The sequence below is a fragment of the Mizuhopecten yessoensis genome, unplaced genomic scaffold (assembly GCF_002113885.1).
Source record: "Mizuhopecten yessoensis strain PY_sf001 unplaced genomic scaffold, ASM211388v2 scaffold9847, whole genome shotgun sequence".
Classification (NCBI taxonomy): Eukaryota; Metazoa; Mollusca; class Bivalvia; order Pectinida; family Pectinidae; genus Mizuhopecten; species Mizuhopecten yessoensis.
In genome coordinates, this window is record NW_018408252.1 from 2,828,490 (window position 1) to 2,845,434 (window position 16,945).

The 16,945-nt window shown below is 36.1% G+C and overlaps 1 protein-coding gene across 1 annotated transcript; it reads left to right on the forward strand.

Moving 5' to 3' along the window:
- Window positions 1-975: 975 nt before the first annotated feature.
- Window positions 976-8,335, forward strand: LOC110458870 (uncharacterized methyltransferase-like C25B8.10). Its single transcript, XM_021510827.1, has 7 exons — window positions 976-1,121; window positions 1,536-1,629; window positions 2,495-2,589; window positions 3,492-3,617; window positions 3,818-3,908; window positions 5,308-5,492; window positions 8,150-8,335. The coding sequence occupies exons 1-7, from the start codon at window positions 1,071-1,073 to the stop codon at window positions 8,333-8,335; spliced, it is 828 nt and encodes a 275-aa protein (XP_021366502.1). The 5' UTR covers window positions 976-1,070.
- The last annotated feature ends 8,610 nt before the right edge of the window (window positions 8,336-16,945 follow it).

Sequence of the window (16,945 nt, forward strand, 5' to 3'; positions counted from 1 at the left end):
TACGTCCTCGTTGCTAGGCGGACGAACTCCCGGTAAAGAGTTGGAGTTTTATATGATAAATAATTTATGTTCGTTTGAGGGAAGCGAATTAGAATATAAATATATTTATCATTGTTATGTAAACGAGTGGACGGGATGTCCGTGTCTTGTCTCGCACGTGCAGCTACTAGTGCACGTGGGACAGGTATGCTTGGGACAGTAGCGACACGTACAGGTGTCTGTGTTCGCCTAGCTGTTGATCAGTCCGGACTTCTCGCCCACCCGCCCATTCTTGTTCGTACTTGTTCAGTTTTTGGTTGGCTGTTACATTATATTTCCAGCAATCCTTTCACATGGGGAATGAAACAACCTGATTTGTGTACAGCTATTTTGGAGCATGAAGGACAAGACGAAGTGGCCAGCAATTCCCGCACAGCACTGGGATTACGGATCCATTTTCCGATTTCCATGTAATTTTACCTGAATAAATATGTACGTCCTCGTTGCTAGGCGGACGAACTCCCGGTAAAGAGTTGGAGTTTTATATGATAAATAATTTATGTTCGTTTGAGGGAAGCGAATTAGAATATAACTATAGAACATATCAGTGTTACCTGGTATAAAACGTGACCCGTAAAAGATAGAGTTTGATATCTAGTTCTTGTGACAGATGTGCCAGCGTTAGAATGTAGGACACGTGAACGTTAAATAGCAGGCTTACTACGAAACAGGCTGGTTAAAAGGATACAGGACACGTGAACCTAAAAATAACTGAGTTCAATCGTCAACGACTTACTACTGTAGGGCTCTTACATCCTATGGGCCTACAAAGGTTAATAAACAACAGCCAATCAATGCATTCCTTTCAAATATTAACGCACGCACAGACTTCAACTAGTTGCTATGGTCCCACTAAAGGAAATTCGAAGGTCGTACTCTAGTCGTTCAGACATGCGCACCTTTACTTATTGTTTCTTTACACCTGCGATATACAGTACATATAACTATAGTGAGTTGAATTGTACTCTAGCTGGACCATATTCACCATAGTTGAGGATCGGACTCGGCCAATATCATTCATACTACGAAACATGTCTGTTAACGTCAACCTACATTCTCTGGTGAAGGATGGATTCACAGATGTAAGTATTTTGCAAACTGATTTGGTTTAAAGCATTACCGACTTAAAACCTTAACCATTAAGTTCCGTTTTCAGATTAAAAACGTGCGTTAAAACAAATCGTTATTAATATTCATGCAGCAGTACAATATCGTTTTATTCTAACATTAGCTACCATAGTGAGTTGGCAATACGATTAGATATAGATAATTATATCGTGTAATGTAAACATTGAGGCAGAGGTAAGCCGTTTGCGCTGCCTTAAAGAACTGTCGTTGCCCTGTAACAAGCAAGTTAAATCTGATTAAGATCGGGAATATGAAAAAGAAATGACCTACATATCCTTTATTGTATGTGATTTGACATTCTATTAACGTTTAAATTATTATGACATCAAAACTATTTTCTGAAATTTTGTTTCATTTGATTCCTATAGGGAGCCAAGTATGATCAGCATAGACCGGAATACGCCGAGGAGTGTGTCACCTGCATCGCTCGTATGCTATCTACAAATTTCGAAACCACGAAAGGTTAGAATGTTATGTCTTCAAGCATATCTAGTACATATTATTTTACTGTCAACGTCTAGCTGTGCTTGTATCTACTTCTAAATGCAATCGTTAACTTCATATAAATACCATATGGCGTTGTTAAGTCTTTACTTTGTTTGTCGTTCTGTTTCCTGATATTGAACTTTTTCATAGATGTTTCCTGATTTCGTATTTCTAGTGATTTTTTTTAATAAATCTTTACCCTCTTAATGAATTATGTGTGTGTCATAGTCATGCATGCATATGCATTTTGTCGCTCTTATTAAACTTATAAAATGAAACCATGCCAAGGAAATATCTTAGAATATGCATGATCATGACTCTTGCTTCATCTATGAATCGGTATTATGTATTTATGCTTGATGTAAGACCTGTGTTGTGTTTGCTGACACATATAACAATTAACCATGTTCCATAACATGCATTCTTTGTTATCACAATATTGTAAAGAAAACAAAAATTTGAACGCATCAGTATTACAGATTGCTGAAGCTTCATCCACGAATATTCAAGGATGTGATTGTCAACATTATTATACCTGATTTACAATTATTATGTTTAACAAACGGAACTCGCAGTTGTTATGACAAATGACTAGAAATAGTTGTTTCATTTCTATCAGCTTACGTTCTCTTAATATAAGTATTGGTTTAAATTATTTTTGTTTTCATGGATAGATTAACATTGTACAGATTGTTATTGTTATTGTAGTAACGATAAATTGACATCAACTGGATACGGTTTTAAAAGAGGCAGATAGCAATATAGGATATTTGTGAAACCCTTGTTTCAATCACTTGTGTCCATTTACTAAAAATGCATTTTTTTTCCAAATATCTCTTAGAAGAAGAAAGTTATTCGGACCGAGCTTGTGATATATTGGAACTAGGAGCTGGTACAGGAATGCTCACTAAACGGTTGTCAACATTGTTACCCAAGGTTTGCATTGGCGTGACAAATCAAAAATGGATACCTATACTAAATGAACACATTACAACACGTTTTTCAGATGTTGTTTACTTCTTTATTGAAATGAATATTTGATGAAATATACAAACAAATATCACAATTGTTTTGCGAGCATCAATAAGGCAATATGTCGCCGGTATCATAAGGACGTAAAATAACACTTACATCTTGCATATGAATAAAGCACATGTATCGCTTACTACGATATGCATCTGCATTCCATAGCATATTATAAAATAGAGAGTTTGCCTTTTACATTAATAAAAAATACAATTCGCAATGGAAAGTTGGATTATTTTTTACTGATATCTATAAGACCACCATATGATTGATTTGTTTTGGTTTTTGTATTTTTTTATGAACCATCGACAATGTGAGTCATTAGGGCAAACAATATATCAAAAATATACAAGAAATGAAAACTTCAAACAAGAAATAAAAGAAAATTGAAAGTGTGCAAATATGAAAAGTACATCAACAGTGAAGAAAGTGCTTGTAAAATATATCAGATTTTCCTATTTATATCAATTGAGTGTAAATAATGATATATTGATTACACAGAAACTGTATCAAATAAACTTTTCATAGACGATACATTATACCTTTAACATATTGAACAAAATCACCATAATGGCATATAAGGTTAACAGTAAAAGTAATCCACACGCTATGTTATTTATCCATTGTTATTATCCAAAAGATAATTATAGTTTCAATTTCCACTTAGATGAAAATTAATATATCGGTAACGCTACAAACTTTCGTTTTTATTTCATTTATATACTTTGTTTTAATAATGCATCGGTCTTGGTCATCTTAATTTGATATCCAATAAATCATTTCATTTCCTTTGAAATTATTTTCTTTGTAAGGAGAAAAGACTTATAGCTTCAGAGCCGATGCCAGATTTCTTCAACACTCTCCAAAGGAATTGTCCAACTGTCAATGCGAAACAACATTCAGCCGAATCCATTCCTCTCCCGGATAATTCTGTAGAGGTACGGACATCTTTAAAATGTTTAAATTTCATTACTTTTAACTTTACTAAGAAACAACAAGAGGTAACTTGTCTCATTTGATCATGAAATTGAAAAGGTTAAATTTGAGAACTGGCTCAAATGGCCCGAATAGAAAAAATTCATTGAGATCATAAAAAAACAAAGTTTGAAAAATAATAACTTTGCATTTTCTGTTGAAGGGGATTGTGGCTGCCCAGTCTTTCCATTGGTTTGCAAATGAAAAAGCATTATCTGAAATGTTGCGGGTTCTAAAACCAAAAGGAAATATAGGTAAAATTGTGTTTTGTTAAAATGTCTGACTATACTAACTCTATTTAATCTGCTGTTGGACCCATTTTTTTCTCGCAGAATGGGTAATTTGAATTGAAAATTTTAACAGACAGTTAAGAACATTTTCAACTCGAATTTATTCAAAAAAGTCTTTCCAGTTATTGCCAATACTCCAAATGTCAGCAGGGAATATTGTGCTTAATGTTAAAAATCCTTTTCCTTCATTGATTTTAAACAAATTTTGTGTAGAGTATCTTTGGATAAATGAGACTCAATTTTGTATAAACGAAGAGTTTGGTCCCCCTGTGGGCAGAGCCCAAAAGGGGAAGTGAAGGGATAGTTTAATCTTCAAATCCCTTCTGATTCCGTACAAACAGATCAATTAAAACCAAATTTGGTGTGTAGTATCCTTATGAAAAGTTAAATCAATTTTGAATGAATGGAAGATGTGTTTCAATAAGAGCAGTGACGGAACCTAATGGGTGTTGCCTAGAGACAGAGCCGATATTTATAAATAGTTTCAGTATTACAATCGATAAGAATATGTTCCAATGGTGGCCCTTGTTTCTGAGTTAAATAAATAATATACTTCCTTCAAAAAAAGGTCAAAACAGCTTATTTTCATTAAATCAAACAAGAGTATGTCTATGTATTTTCTACTCCTGGTTAACGCTCAGCAATTCAGGAGTGGGACGACTGGTTCGCCAGTGTCAGTATAATGTGACCGGGTGGGGTGTCCTGCTGGGTGGCTTCGGCAGTATATTTCAGTGGGGTAGCACTATAAAGTCGGCATCAGTTCCGCGCGATCACAAGGAGACAAACACGAACATATCGCAGCCTCCCAAAACACACGCATACACTACACGTATGCATCTTGCTATGACGTTAAACAATACTAAACCAAACCAAACCAAACGTATTTTCCGTAAATCGAATCATTAATTCCGTGTGATAAATTAATCCTTTGCTTGCTAGGTTTAATACAATGATGCCACAATAACATTGAAGCTCAGGTATTTTTGAAAATAGGGTTTTAGACTCTGCCTTTTGTATCGGATAAAAAAACCCGTAACATTTTTTAGAAAAATTACATTCGAAATTGATAGTCAGATAAGTTCAGTAAATCACAAGCGATATTTTGTTTTCTTCATATTTCGTCCATTGATTGAATTTCTAACATTACTATTCCAAACGCTCGACTGTCGGGTACATATGTTCTTTCTCCCCGGATACCTTAATTGCAATGACGTCAATGCCTTTATTGTAAGAGACTGTACAAGATAACATTGCGTCCATAGGTTGATGATCGGTGATTTGTTTTCGGACAAAAATATCTGACTGTCATACTAATGAATTACATGCTTTCATTATGTTTGTTAAATGGACTTATTTTGACTAGTACTGGTATGGAATATCCAAGACAGACAGACGGACTGGGTGCGAATAATACGTGATACGTACCTTCAGAAGGAGTTCATACCAGACGAAATCAGTTACGACAGCTTCAAGTGGAAGGATGTTCTGAACAATTGTAACGCCATTGGTCTTCAAGAAAGCAAAATACTCGACTACCCCTCAATACAGGTAAAAATATAAGTGCATGGAACGTTTTACTTTCGATTGATGTTGTATTATTCAGAGCAATACTGTTAATGTAGAAACATACCGGTTTTAAGTTAACCATCATCAGGCTTCTTAAATTGCATTCTTAAACAATTCTTGTTATTGATATTGTTCAGGAAGGATATTTTTTGCAAATTTGCTATATAAGTTTTTCTTGGTCCCTTGTTGTGTATGTTAACTTTTGAGTATGATTGGATGAACAAAATTGTCGACAGGTGGCCATCTTTGATTTTGACTGAATGTTTGTTATCGCTATTTCTCAGGAAGTATGAAGTTTCCCCTTGATTTCTCATTGTGCATGTTCACTTTTAAGACTGATCAGATAAACAAAATGGCGGACATCTTCGAGTTCGTCAGTTCAGGTTTGTTATCGCTATTCCTTTCATATGAAGGTTTCCCTTAGTTCCCAGCTGTGCATGTTTCAAATTAAGACTCATCTTAAAAACAACGTGGCCACCAGGCAGCCATCTTGGATATTGATTGTTTTTTATCGCTAAAAGCGATGGACAGATATTTCTCAAATTTTATTGAAAGGTTCCCCTTGGTTCATGTATTAATTTGAGACTGATTAAAAAAAGTTGTTGTAGGCGGTCATCTTCGTCTTTGACATTTCAAGAATATCATCACTTTTTCCCAGGAAGTACTTTACAGATCTTTCTGATATTGGAATGATTGGTTCTATTGCTTCCACATTAAATACTTGACAAGTAAATATATTTGAAACGACAAACTCACTTTGAAGGTTGTCTTTTATACACAGCGGTATGCAATTTAGATAGAAAATTACCTCAAGGTACATTTACTGTTAACATGACTCGATCAAACAGATAAGAAAAAGAGAAAAGGTCGTACTGACATAGAAGTAATGAAGATGGTACGAGGGTGCGCGTCACGATCCCTCCAAGACTTTTATTACTGATTGTCGAAACAAAAGCAAATGTAAGAGAAAATACTTTCGTCCTGACTACACCGAGCAATGATCAATTCTGAAGTGAAACGTTTCACTATTGATCATATGATTTGATTTGTGTATGTTTGGGCTTTAACTTCTTCGCAACATGTGTAGAAGAGTTCTAGGAAAACACATTCAAAGAATAAACCTGCTGTTACCGACTGCATGATCGTAAGACGCGATTAATGTGAGCTATTCCTGCAGGATTGTGGATTTGCGTTTGTGCCTTCTACTAGAGGACACAAAGAGGACTAAAATATATTTTTAACTCATTGCAACTGTCAGGATTTCTCTCTGGTTAGCTTGCTTGGCATGCCTCACTTTTAGCTGCAATGCTTAACGTTTGCCTAGGTTAATAAGGCAATGGTCCTGTTCTTATTCCAGGACATACCAAAATCCTAAAAAAATGGCAGTTGTTAATGCCTGTGAAACGCTCAGCATTAAGGTAATTTAATCTTTATTTCTTTAATGTCCCCGAAATAGATTACTAGGAGGAAACCATCCCTGATTCTCTAGGGGCCACATTGGTCGCCTCTTACCATCATGCACTTGGATACATATTTAAGAGAGATTTAGCAACAATACTTGTACGTGTACGTGTAGAGGACGAAGGTCATTGGTTAGTTTAATCCAATCAAAAAGCTGGTTTCAATAGTACTCCCCCCCCCCCCCCCGGAAGAAAGATGTCGACATGATGCTGAACTTCTCAGGGAGAGTAATCTGGATGGACGAATGCGGAAGCCAGCAAATTCTACCTATGGTGACCCCCGTATACCCCCTCACGCCCTTTACCATAACGCCATACAGAGGAGAACTTACAACTTACCATGTCCGTCGTTCGCATTTGTGTCGAGTAGAGTTTCTGGAAAATTTTGGCGATGTTTGCGTTTATTGATTATATGAAAAACCCCAAACTATATTTGTTACCTGTAGGAAAGTACTACTTTAAAGTAACACTCTTGGCTAATTGTCACACTTGCCATACATGTATGTATTGGAGCGAGACCAGTTTGTTCTTTGGAATTGAACCGCCAACACTTCTAGATTAACATTATCAATGTCCCCCTTTCCTGGAGAAATATTGTACATTTCACAATGACATATATAGAGAAATTTGAAAAAATTGGATACATTAATCAATTTTAAAATACAAAAGATATCAATAACGGTTAACAGTGTATTAGTTGGTAATCTCAATAAAACTTTGTTTTAAATACGTGCTTTTTTTCAGAGACCGAGGGAGCCTCAGCGACTTCTCATTTCTAGAAGATTTTTTTTCTGATATATTTCATTCATTTCAAATGCCTATACTTATTAACATTAATCGGCAAATTCAAAATTAGTTTGATCAGTGTTTTTCTCAGACAAAACAGCATTGATTTCATCAAAATGTCTACACGTTGGTACTTATGTGAAGCGCCTGCTTTCCAAGTTCGGCGTACGTGTAGTAGATACCCGAACGCGTAAACTGATGACGTCATGCACAGAAAAAATAGGGGATTCCCCCGCTACACATACAACGTACACGTATTGTTCTTTACTTGTCTATTCTATCCCAAAACCACCACTGGTTTATTTTATATTAATTTATGCCTTGTTGATACTTTTTGCATACATGTATTATGTTTTAAATACTGATTTGAGATACCATTGTAATATGTTCCAGTACTCTGTTGATGGCCTCATCGAGCTTTACTCGACTATGTCTGTGATATCACAAAAGTCCCCGGATGATAAACAGCGCGTACTGGCGGATTTGAGGCACGTGCTAAGCACTCACCCCGATACTGTTGGAAAAGACATACTTTATCTTCCTCATTACATTGACCTTCAGCACTATATCAAACGCTGACGTGGTAGTTAATTTCACTTGATATGTATTCAGTTGTGCGAGTGATTAGATCATTTGAAGTATTTTGATTAATTTCATTTTCGCATTTGTTATATGATTATTGTTTAGCCCACCATCATTGGATGGTGGGCTATTCAAATCTCCTGTTGTCCATGGTCCTTTAACCATTCTTGTTATCGCTATTTCTCAGGAAAGTACCAGAGGGATCTTTCTCTTATATTCCATATGTGTATTTTTCTTGTCCCTAGCTGTGCATATTTACTTTGGAGACTGATTTAATAAACAAAAATGGCAGACAAGCTGCTATCTTTAATTTTTACAGCGAATATTTGTTATCGCTTTTTCTCGGGAAGTACTTGAGGGATCTTTCTCAAATTTGATCTGTAAACTTCCCTTGGTCCGTAGTTGTGCATATTGAGTGATCTTTCTTAAATTTAATGTGTAAGTTTTCCTTTGTCTGTAATTGATCAAATTTAATTTTGATGCTGATCGGATAAACACAATAGTCGATAGGAGGCCATCTTGGATTTCTACCGTGAATGTTTGTTATCGCTATTTCGCAGGAAGTACTTGGAGTATCTTTCTCAAACTTCATATATTGGTTTCTCTTAATCTCTTATTAAGCATGTTAAGTTTTGGGATGGTTTAAATAAACAAAATGGCTGACAAGGGGCTTTCTTGGATATTCGTCATTGAATGCTTGTTTAAACTATTTCTCAGGATTTGTTCGGTAGGTTTTCCTTGGTCCTTAATTGTGCATGTTTCCTTTTAAGATTTGATGAAATATACAAATGGTTATCTCAAGGTACATTTACTGTTTACATTACTCAATAAAATAAATCAGAGTAAAGATCGAACTGATATAGAACTAATGAAGATGGTATAATGGTGGGCGCCAAGATCCCTCTGGGATATCTTGTTAAGATATATCATGGGCATAAGATCTAATGCTACATATGTCTGATAGACTCAAATGTATGCATCTGTGTACATATCAAATGATATTGGCGTTTATGATCAATGGATGGAAAACAGAATTTTGTATCATTGTTCCATACTTAAAAGTGACCATGAATCACTTTTGTCCGATTTCTAATTTCTACGTTTTAGATTGCAGGGTATTTTCCAATGGTAGATACTGGAATTAACGGCTTGTATTAATACGCCTATAGTATGAGGCGCGTTCATGAACGCCTGCATGAAACATTTTAAGCATATATCTTAAGTATGAAATGAGGTTTCGTATCGACTGTATGTTCTTAATTTATTTTTGCACTTAAGCTTGTCTACCACTCTTTCGCTGACTAAAACCATGTTTCTGTCTAAATCCACAATTCATCTGTCAAACAATTCTTATGAACAAACTCTCAAACACTACATGTATAACAGTGCACTGTATCAGAATTTGTTCAGGGCTTAAACGGAGGAAATGATATATGGATTGACAGGGACATTTATTTCAAGGATAGGAAACGGGGTGGGGAGAGAGAGAACTCAGCCGAAAAAAAAAGTTATTTTTTAAATATCAGTATCATTTCAATGAAATGTATTTTTTCTGTGTTGTCTATTATGAGTTTTAGTAAAATAGCGAACATCAATTTGTGACCACCTTGTATTCACACTATTGATATTTTTTCTTTGCGTAATATACCCGAAGAAAATGTTCTATCAAAACTTTCATATATATGTTTTGACTGATATATGAATAAGGTTTCCTATTTTGATCCATTTATGATCAGGATTAATTGGAAACAAATCCATTTCTGTCAGGGATCGAACATAGACAGTATGCGTGTCACCTGATGTATCGTTTGGTAGTATCTGATTGAAGTTAAGGGGAAGCAACTCCCCCAATATATTTGTCTTCGGATTTGAAAACGTTTTTGCATTTTGTATTATTGATTAAGAACACATTTTTTTTTTAACTTTTTGTCTGATCAACCTGAAAGATTCATTGTGTGAACGGATTGCATACCATCCCTCGGAGATGAAGGACTCGTCATACTAAAAATATACTTGTTTTTCATGAGAGGAATGGTAATGTTAAGGTTATGGATTTGTTAAATATATCAGTAATACGAAGGTTTTGCGATATATTGAATTATTATTACAATAGTGTCAGCTTGGTAAACTTTCATCTCTTAGAATTGTATATTATCACACTGTGTTTTAGGGATTATCATGAAAACAATGTTTTTGCAACAAACCCTGAAAATTCTGTGGGATGAACTGTTTATAATCTATATAATACTATATGTACTTCATGCATTTCTCCATTAATAAATAGTCAAATCAATACCAAATGATCATCGACACCCTCAGTGACAAACGGGCACAAATACATATTTTGTGCAGAGGAATTCCTTGAACCTAGGTATGGTGTAGAAAGATATTTTCAAAACAGTTTTATTCTAGACAACGGTTTCTCCATTCGTACTTTTACCTGTCACCTGTCATACCCAATGAAAAAATACATCTAAAGTTATTCCTAAGTCGTTCCCAACGTTTTCTCAAGTATTCCCACGCTGCCAAACGGCGACAACCAATTTATCATTCATTGTGTAGGTGGTATGAAGTAGTATATATATATAATATTCGAAATACTTCCAACCCCTCATCATAATATACATTATATATTTATATCAGGTGAAAACATAAAAAAGAATTTATGCTTTTTTAACTAAAACCTTTGGATTTGTTTATAGACATAATACCTGGTACTCGTGGAAATTATCAGTAATACCCGACACTCGATATCAGTATTTCGCCTTACTCGTGAAATACATATTGTATTCAACGTAACAATTCCAGATCTCTAATATATATACCTAAAGAAGCCCTAACAGAAAGAAAGGCCAAGCGCTAGATCTTACATATTTATTATGCTATTCTATAAATAATGTTATGGGCGATATTATGTTTGTATATTGTTAATGCAACACATATTTTATATTTTACGAGTAAGTGTTTTCTTGTTTAGCAAACGCTTTCCAGGAATCTGATTGATGACACACGCAACCGTCTTCAAAAAGGAAATTTCTTTTATGACTACGTTAAAAACCTTTAAAGACAATTTTATTATAAATATAATTTATTTTTATTTTGCAACAATTATGAAACAAGTTATTTCAACTTACATAATGTATATTATTCGCTCTTGTTGGCACGGATGTTAGCGCATGGGGGGTTTTATAAGGGAGGAAACCGGAGTACCCGGAGAAGACCCATGCGGTCGGGCAGGGCAGGTGACCCCAACCTTTTCACGTCCGATCGGGAAATCGAACCCCGGCCACGTTGGTGAAAGACAAGTTCGCTATCCACTGCACCACCCGGAGACTCTTATTCAATTAAACTCATTTGAACACAAACAATTCGTATGTTATATTATCATGTGAGATCTGTACTGTTGTACTGCACATTATAACATATCTTTTCTTTATCGAGCTAATTTTTTTCTGTATTGTATTTTATAAGGCCAATGTTCCTAACACATGTAATATGACCAAAATACCTTGACATACCCTACTAACTACCAGTCATTTTAAATTGGTCACGTGATTATATAACATATACTTTGCCATTACGTCGCGCGTAGAATCTTCAGGTAGATCATCATCATTGAGATTACTTGCCCTAGGTATGCTCCTAAAAAAGTAAGTACCTACCTGTTCACATACTCAAATACGATTTATTATCTGTGGGTGACGTTTTTACCCCTTCGGTTCGAAGTATAAACAGGTCAGGCAATATCAGGATATTTTGTTTGCTATTTCATTTAAAAATTACTCTGATAGGTTTGGTTTTACTTTGTTAAACGTGTTATTGTCATTTAGTCGTGTCGCCATGTATGTAATGTATGCAAACATGTGTTTATGTCTTTTGGTTTTATTGCCTCCTGACCATAGCGTAGATCCTCACACATGGAGGCACGTCCTTAAATGACCTTAGCGGTTGATAGGACATTAAACAATGGATGCAGCAGATATATTATGGTCGCTTTTCTGTCCCCAAATTGAGGGCAAAAAAGCAAATCCCCAATTCTGCAGTGGGTTCCCATATAAGTCGCCTAGTCTGAAACATGCAGTAGGCAACATTTTGGATCTTTATATTTCTTTCTACTTCTTACTACCTTTTATTTTCTAGAGCCTTCCTTGGCAACACCTCACTTTTCACTTTTTATGTTATACGTTCGCCAAAGAAGTCAATGAGTTCTGTCTCCAGGCCAAGACATACCAGTCCTTAATTATAGTTGTTGTTATCTCCTGCTTAGCCACCCCTGCAGGTCAGGGATCGTGAAAAGAATACACCTGCTGTTACCCATTGCATGCATCTTAAGAGGCCACTAATGAGGGAACCTTTGCAGAATGGGGGATTTCCTTTTGTGTCTTCTATTTGGGGACTCGTAAGCCACCAAAATGAATCTGCTTTACCAATTGAAATAGTTGGGATCTTTATAATTCTCTCTATTTCTGAATGCTTTATACCTCCTTTTGGGCTTGAATGTTGAACGTTCGCCCAGGTGAGGAAGGCAATGGGTTCTGTTCCCAGGCCGGGGCATACCAAAGTTTTTAAAAATGGTAGTTGTTATTCCCTGCATAACGTTTAGCATTAGGGGTTATGGCAAAAACTGGTTCAAACGTTGTCAGTATAATGTAAACGGGCGAAATGCTTTGCATGGTCTTTCGGTGTGGTATGTCAGTGACGTAGCCCTATAAAGTCAGCATTATATCCGCGCTATCAAAAGGAGGCAAATACACAAACATACCCTGCCTCCAGCACACATACACACATGTATGCATACACAACACTCATGGAGGCACGTCCTTAAATTTTCGTAGCTGTTGATAGGACGTTTTACTCTATTAGGCCAAACCAAACCTTGAGTATTGGTTAGGGCATTTGAATCTAATTTATAATCTGCTGCATTCTTGGGTTAAGGGAACCCAACGTTGACCAAGGGTGTGGATCTCCTTAGGACTGAGCAAAGTACATAAAATGAAGTCAAATATTTTAAAGTCCTACTCCTTGAGAACAAATTAATGGATTTGAACCTGATACATACATGCTACAACCATTTGCACTGAAGACTGGTTTCATCCCTTGCGACTCAGTCCATGACTGTTTTCTTGGGAACAGTTGAGATTCCAACCCTGAAACCGCATACCCATTTGCTTGGCATGGTGTGACGAACACATCCATGCTACTTGGATTGCCTCGGGGTCTGTTATTATTCCTGGGGACTTGGTCTCCGGGTCATAAAATGGGACAAATCGAGATCCCCATCCCACATAATCATATGTACAAAGCATAGAGAAACCAATAGTCAGGTTATCAGGATAAACCCATCAACCAGTTGTCTGGCCGTGCACCTGGAAACTCAATTCAATCTTGTCATGGTTGCATTAAATATCAAGGTGAGCGATACAGGCCCCTCTGGTGCTGTTCTTTGCTATAAACATCTCTGGTCCTCTTATAATCCTATAAACATTACCTTTTCTATTTGTTTATGCTACTATAACTTACATGCAATTATGAAGTTAGTTATTCGTTATTCGTTATTCCATCAACCAAAATAAAAAGGTCATTAGGGCCATTAAAAAGTAAACTGGACATGTTAACCAAAATGACATTAAACAAACATGAATTTAAAAGACAAGGGTCAACATTAAACACATGTTGTTATCGTGTGTAATATTAATTGCTGAAACCTGTTTTGCTGTACTGTATAATATATATCTCTATATCTATCGATTTTTATCTTCCTTCTGTTTGTACTTTGTACGGTTTATGTGTATACATAACACAGGTGTTTAAATAGCAAACCTACCGTGATATAGTCGACTGACAACCAGGTATTTATACATTTGTCCCGTGATTATTTAATCTAATACGCATGTAGATTGATATAGGAAGTATTCATTTTAAGTCGTTTTTACACACAGCAGGTACAGTGTTGTTTTGTATAGATGATAATTATTATGAATGGGTTCGGTAAGATGATTCCCGTCCAAAAGGTAGGTACTTAACTGTAGACACACTTAACTACGATTGAATATTTGTGTGTAATATTTGTCTCCTCTGATTAAAAGTATTGACAAGTTGGGCCATACCAATATATTTTGTTGATATTACCTTTTAATACATCTGATGAGAAAGAAGAAATAGTTAGGATTGTTGTGCGTGGAGGGTGGTGTAGGCTAGAAGAAATCCCCGACAGTTTTGAATAACGATAAATGTCGTTTTATGATTTTTTCTTAACATAAACACGAATATATAACACAATGAGTCGTGAGAGGGTACCATATATGGGTCAATATCATTTTATTTCATACGTATGAAACGGGAAGCATTTAACATGTATGTTGACGCGTTTCTGTTCCGATCAAGGCAAGATATTCCTACTTTTGACTTCTGTACACTTGTTATAATGTTATCTCTTTACAATTTGTATTCAAGTGACACTGTAAGATATGATACCGTGTATTAACCTGTAAATATGTAGACTCATTCAAACGAACCTGAAAAATTTACTTTTACCTTCACATTGAGCCCATTCTTGTCACACCCAGAATAATGATACATTTGTCGTAACGACATACACATTTTTTGTACAAGCAGACATACACATGATGTTATTGCTAACAGTTATTTGTAACGTTCAAGAAATATTTATAAAACATTCTACATGTACAAGACATTGTGTGTCTGGTACATTTAACAAAATGAGTTTTTGCATAATGTACAAGTACTGACATGCATGAGAATGTATTTTGTTAATACATGTTAAATGGACAGTAAACGCCAGGCAACCGGTGCAATATATTTTGCAATCTTGATCTTCAGCGACGCAAATATGTATCATCATTGTGTTGTTTATGCCATGAGCGGTATCAGAGTCAGCACATATCTGTATATAGAAAAGAAGAACCGTAACACAGGATACCACTTATTTATATTTGTATCACAATGAAGGTAGTTTGGCTAAGGAGGAGTGGCGTTAAGAAAAAGCTGGAAGGGTACTGAACCTCTTTCTTTACCCTTACTCAACGATACAAAATCTTACCTCTAATTAGTGTTGAAACACAAATTAATCGTGTCACTGTGTGTCAATAAATTTAAGTATTAAAATGTCAGTAACGTTTTGCCATTTACAACGTTTTAACAATGTATGGGCTTCTTACAATTAACAAAATGTAAATATACATTTGCGAGGTACAGACATCTTTTAACGCCACGGCAGTTTCAATATGCTAACATTTAAGCTGACACATCTTTAATTGTGCTTTCCTGATTATGACGCTGTAAAGGGAGTGAAGCACTCCACCTTTTCGAATGTACTTTCGCCAAGTTTCTATAATTCTATATCTCAGCGTACCACTGGTTGTATTTACGAGTGATTATCTTTAAATATATGTTCCCGATACACCTGTAGATCGTCTGATATGTTTATATAATTTTACAGCTCATAAAAACTATCCATACCATTTACATTTCGCTGTCCCTGTAGGTAGGGCATGATAATTATACCAGCTGCCCCCATTGCATGATCGTAAGAGGCGACTTAATTTGGGATCTTATTTTTCTCCTATTTCTAGACAACTTTCTTCTTTTAATGTCTCCCTTGACAATGCCTCACTTTTGGCCTTCAGTTGAACGTTCGCCCCTGTAAGGAAGGCTTTGGGTTCTGTCCCCTGGCCGAGACATACCAGAGTCTGTGAAAATGGAAGTTTCTACTCCTGCTTAACGCTCAGCAATTTAGAAGTGGGACGACTGGTTCGCCCGTTGTCAGTATAATGTGACCGGTGGAGTGTCCTGATGAGTGTCTTCGGCAGCATTTTTCAGTGAGGTAGCACTATGAAGTCGGCATCAGTTCGGCGCTATCACAACGAGACAAACACGAACATATCGCAGACTCACAAAATACACACGCATACACTACACGCATCCATCTTGCACACGGAAGGTTGTCCTTTAATGACCATAGCTGTTAATAGAACGTTAAACAATACTAAACCAAACCAAACCAAATAACATTTCGCTTTGTACATAATTAAGTTTTTTATTGTACAACCTTTTGACGATTTAGCTTTATAAAGGATATGTTTAAGGATCCCTGTGTCACTGAAAACCTGTAACTAGGTAAGAGTGGGCTTTGTCCCCATGCCGGGACATCCCAGAATCCTTAGCAAAAGTAGTTCCTATTCCTTGCTTGACGTTCAGCATAAAGGATAAAGGCAACAACTGGTTCACCCGTTGTCAGTATAATGTGACAGGGCGAAATGCTATGCTGGGTACCTTTGGTGTGGTATGTCAATGACTTAGCCCTATAAAGTTGCCATCATATCCGCGCTATCAAAAGGAGGCAAATACACAAACATACCCTGCCTCCAGCACACATACACACATGTATGCATACACAACACTCATGGAGGCACGTCCTTAAATGACCTTAGCTGTTGATAGGACGTTTTACTATATTTAGCCAAACCAAACCTTGAGTATTGGTTAGGGCATTTGAATCAAATTTATAGTATATTGCATCCATGGGTTAAGGAAACCCCACGTTGATTAAGGGTGTGGATCACCTTAAGACTGAGCAAAGTACATGAA

Bases quoted from the DNA above. Each gene is read 5' to 3' on its own strand.
- LOC110458870 (XM_021510827.1), top strand. From the start codon at position 1,071: ATGTCTGTTAACGTCAACCTACATTCTCTGGTGAAGGATGGATTCACA. The intron at 2,590-3,491 runs GTTTGCATTGGC...TTTCTTTGTAAG, and splicing joins TGTCAACATTGTTACCCAAG to GAGAAAAGACTTATAGCTTC. The intron at 3,618-3,817 runs GTACGGACATCT...TTTCTGTTGAAG, and splicing joins TCCCGGATAATTCTGTAGAG to GGGATTGTGGCTGCCCAGTC.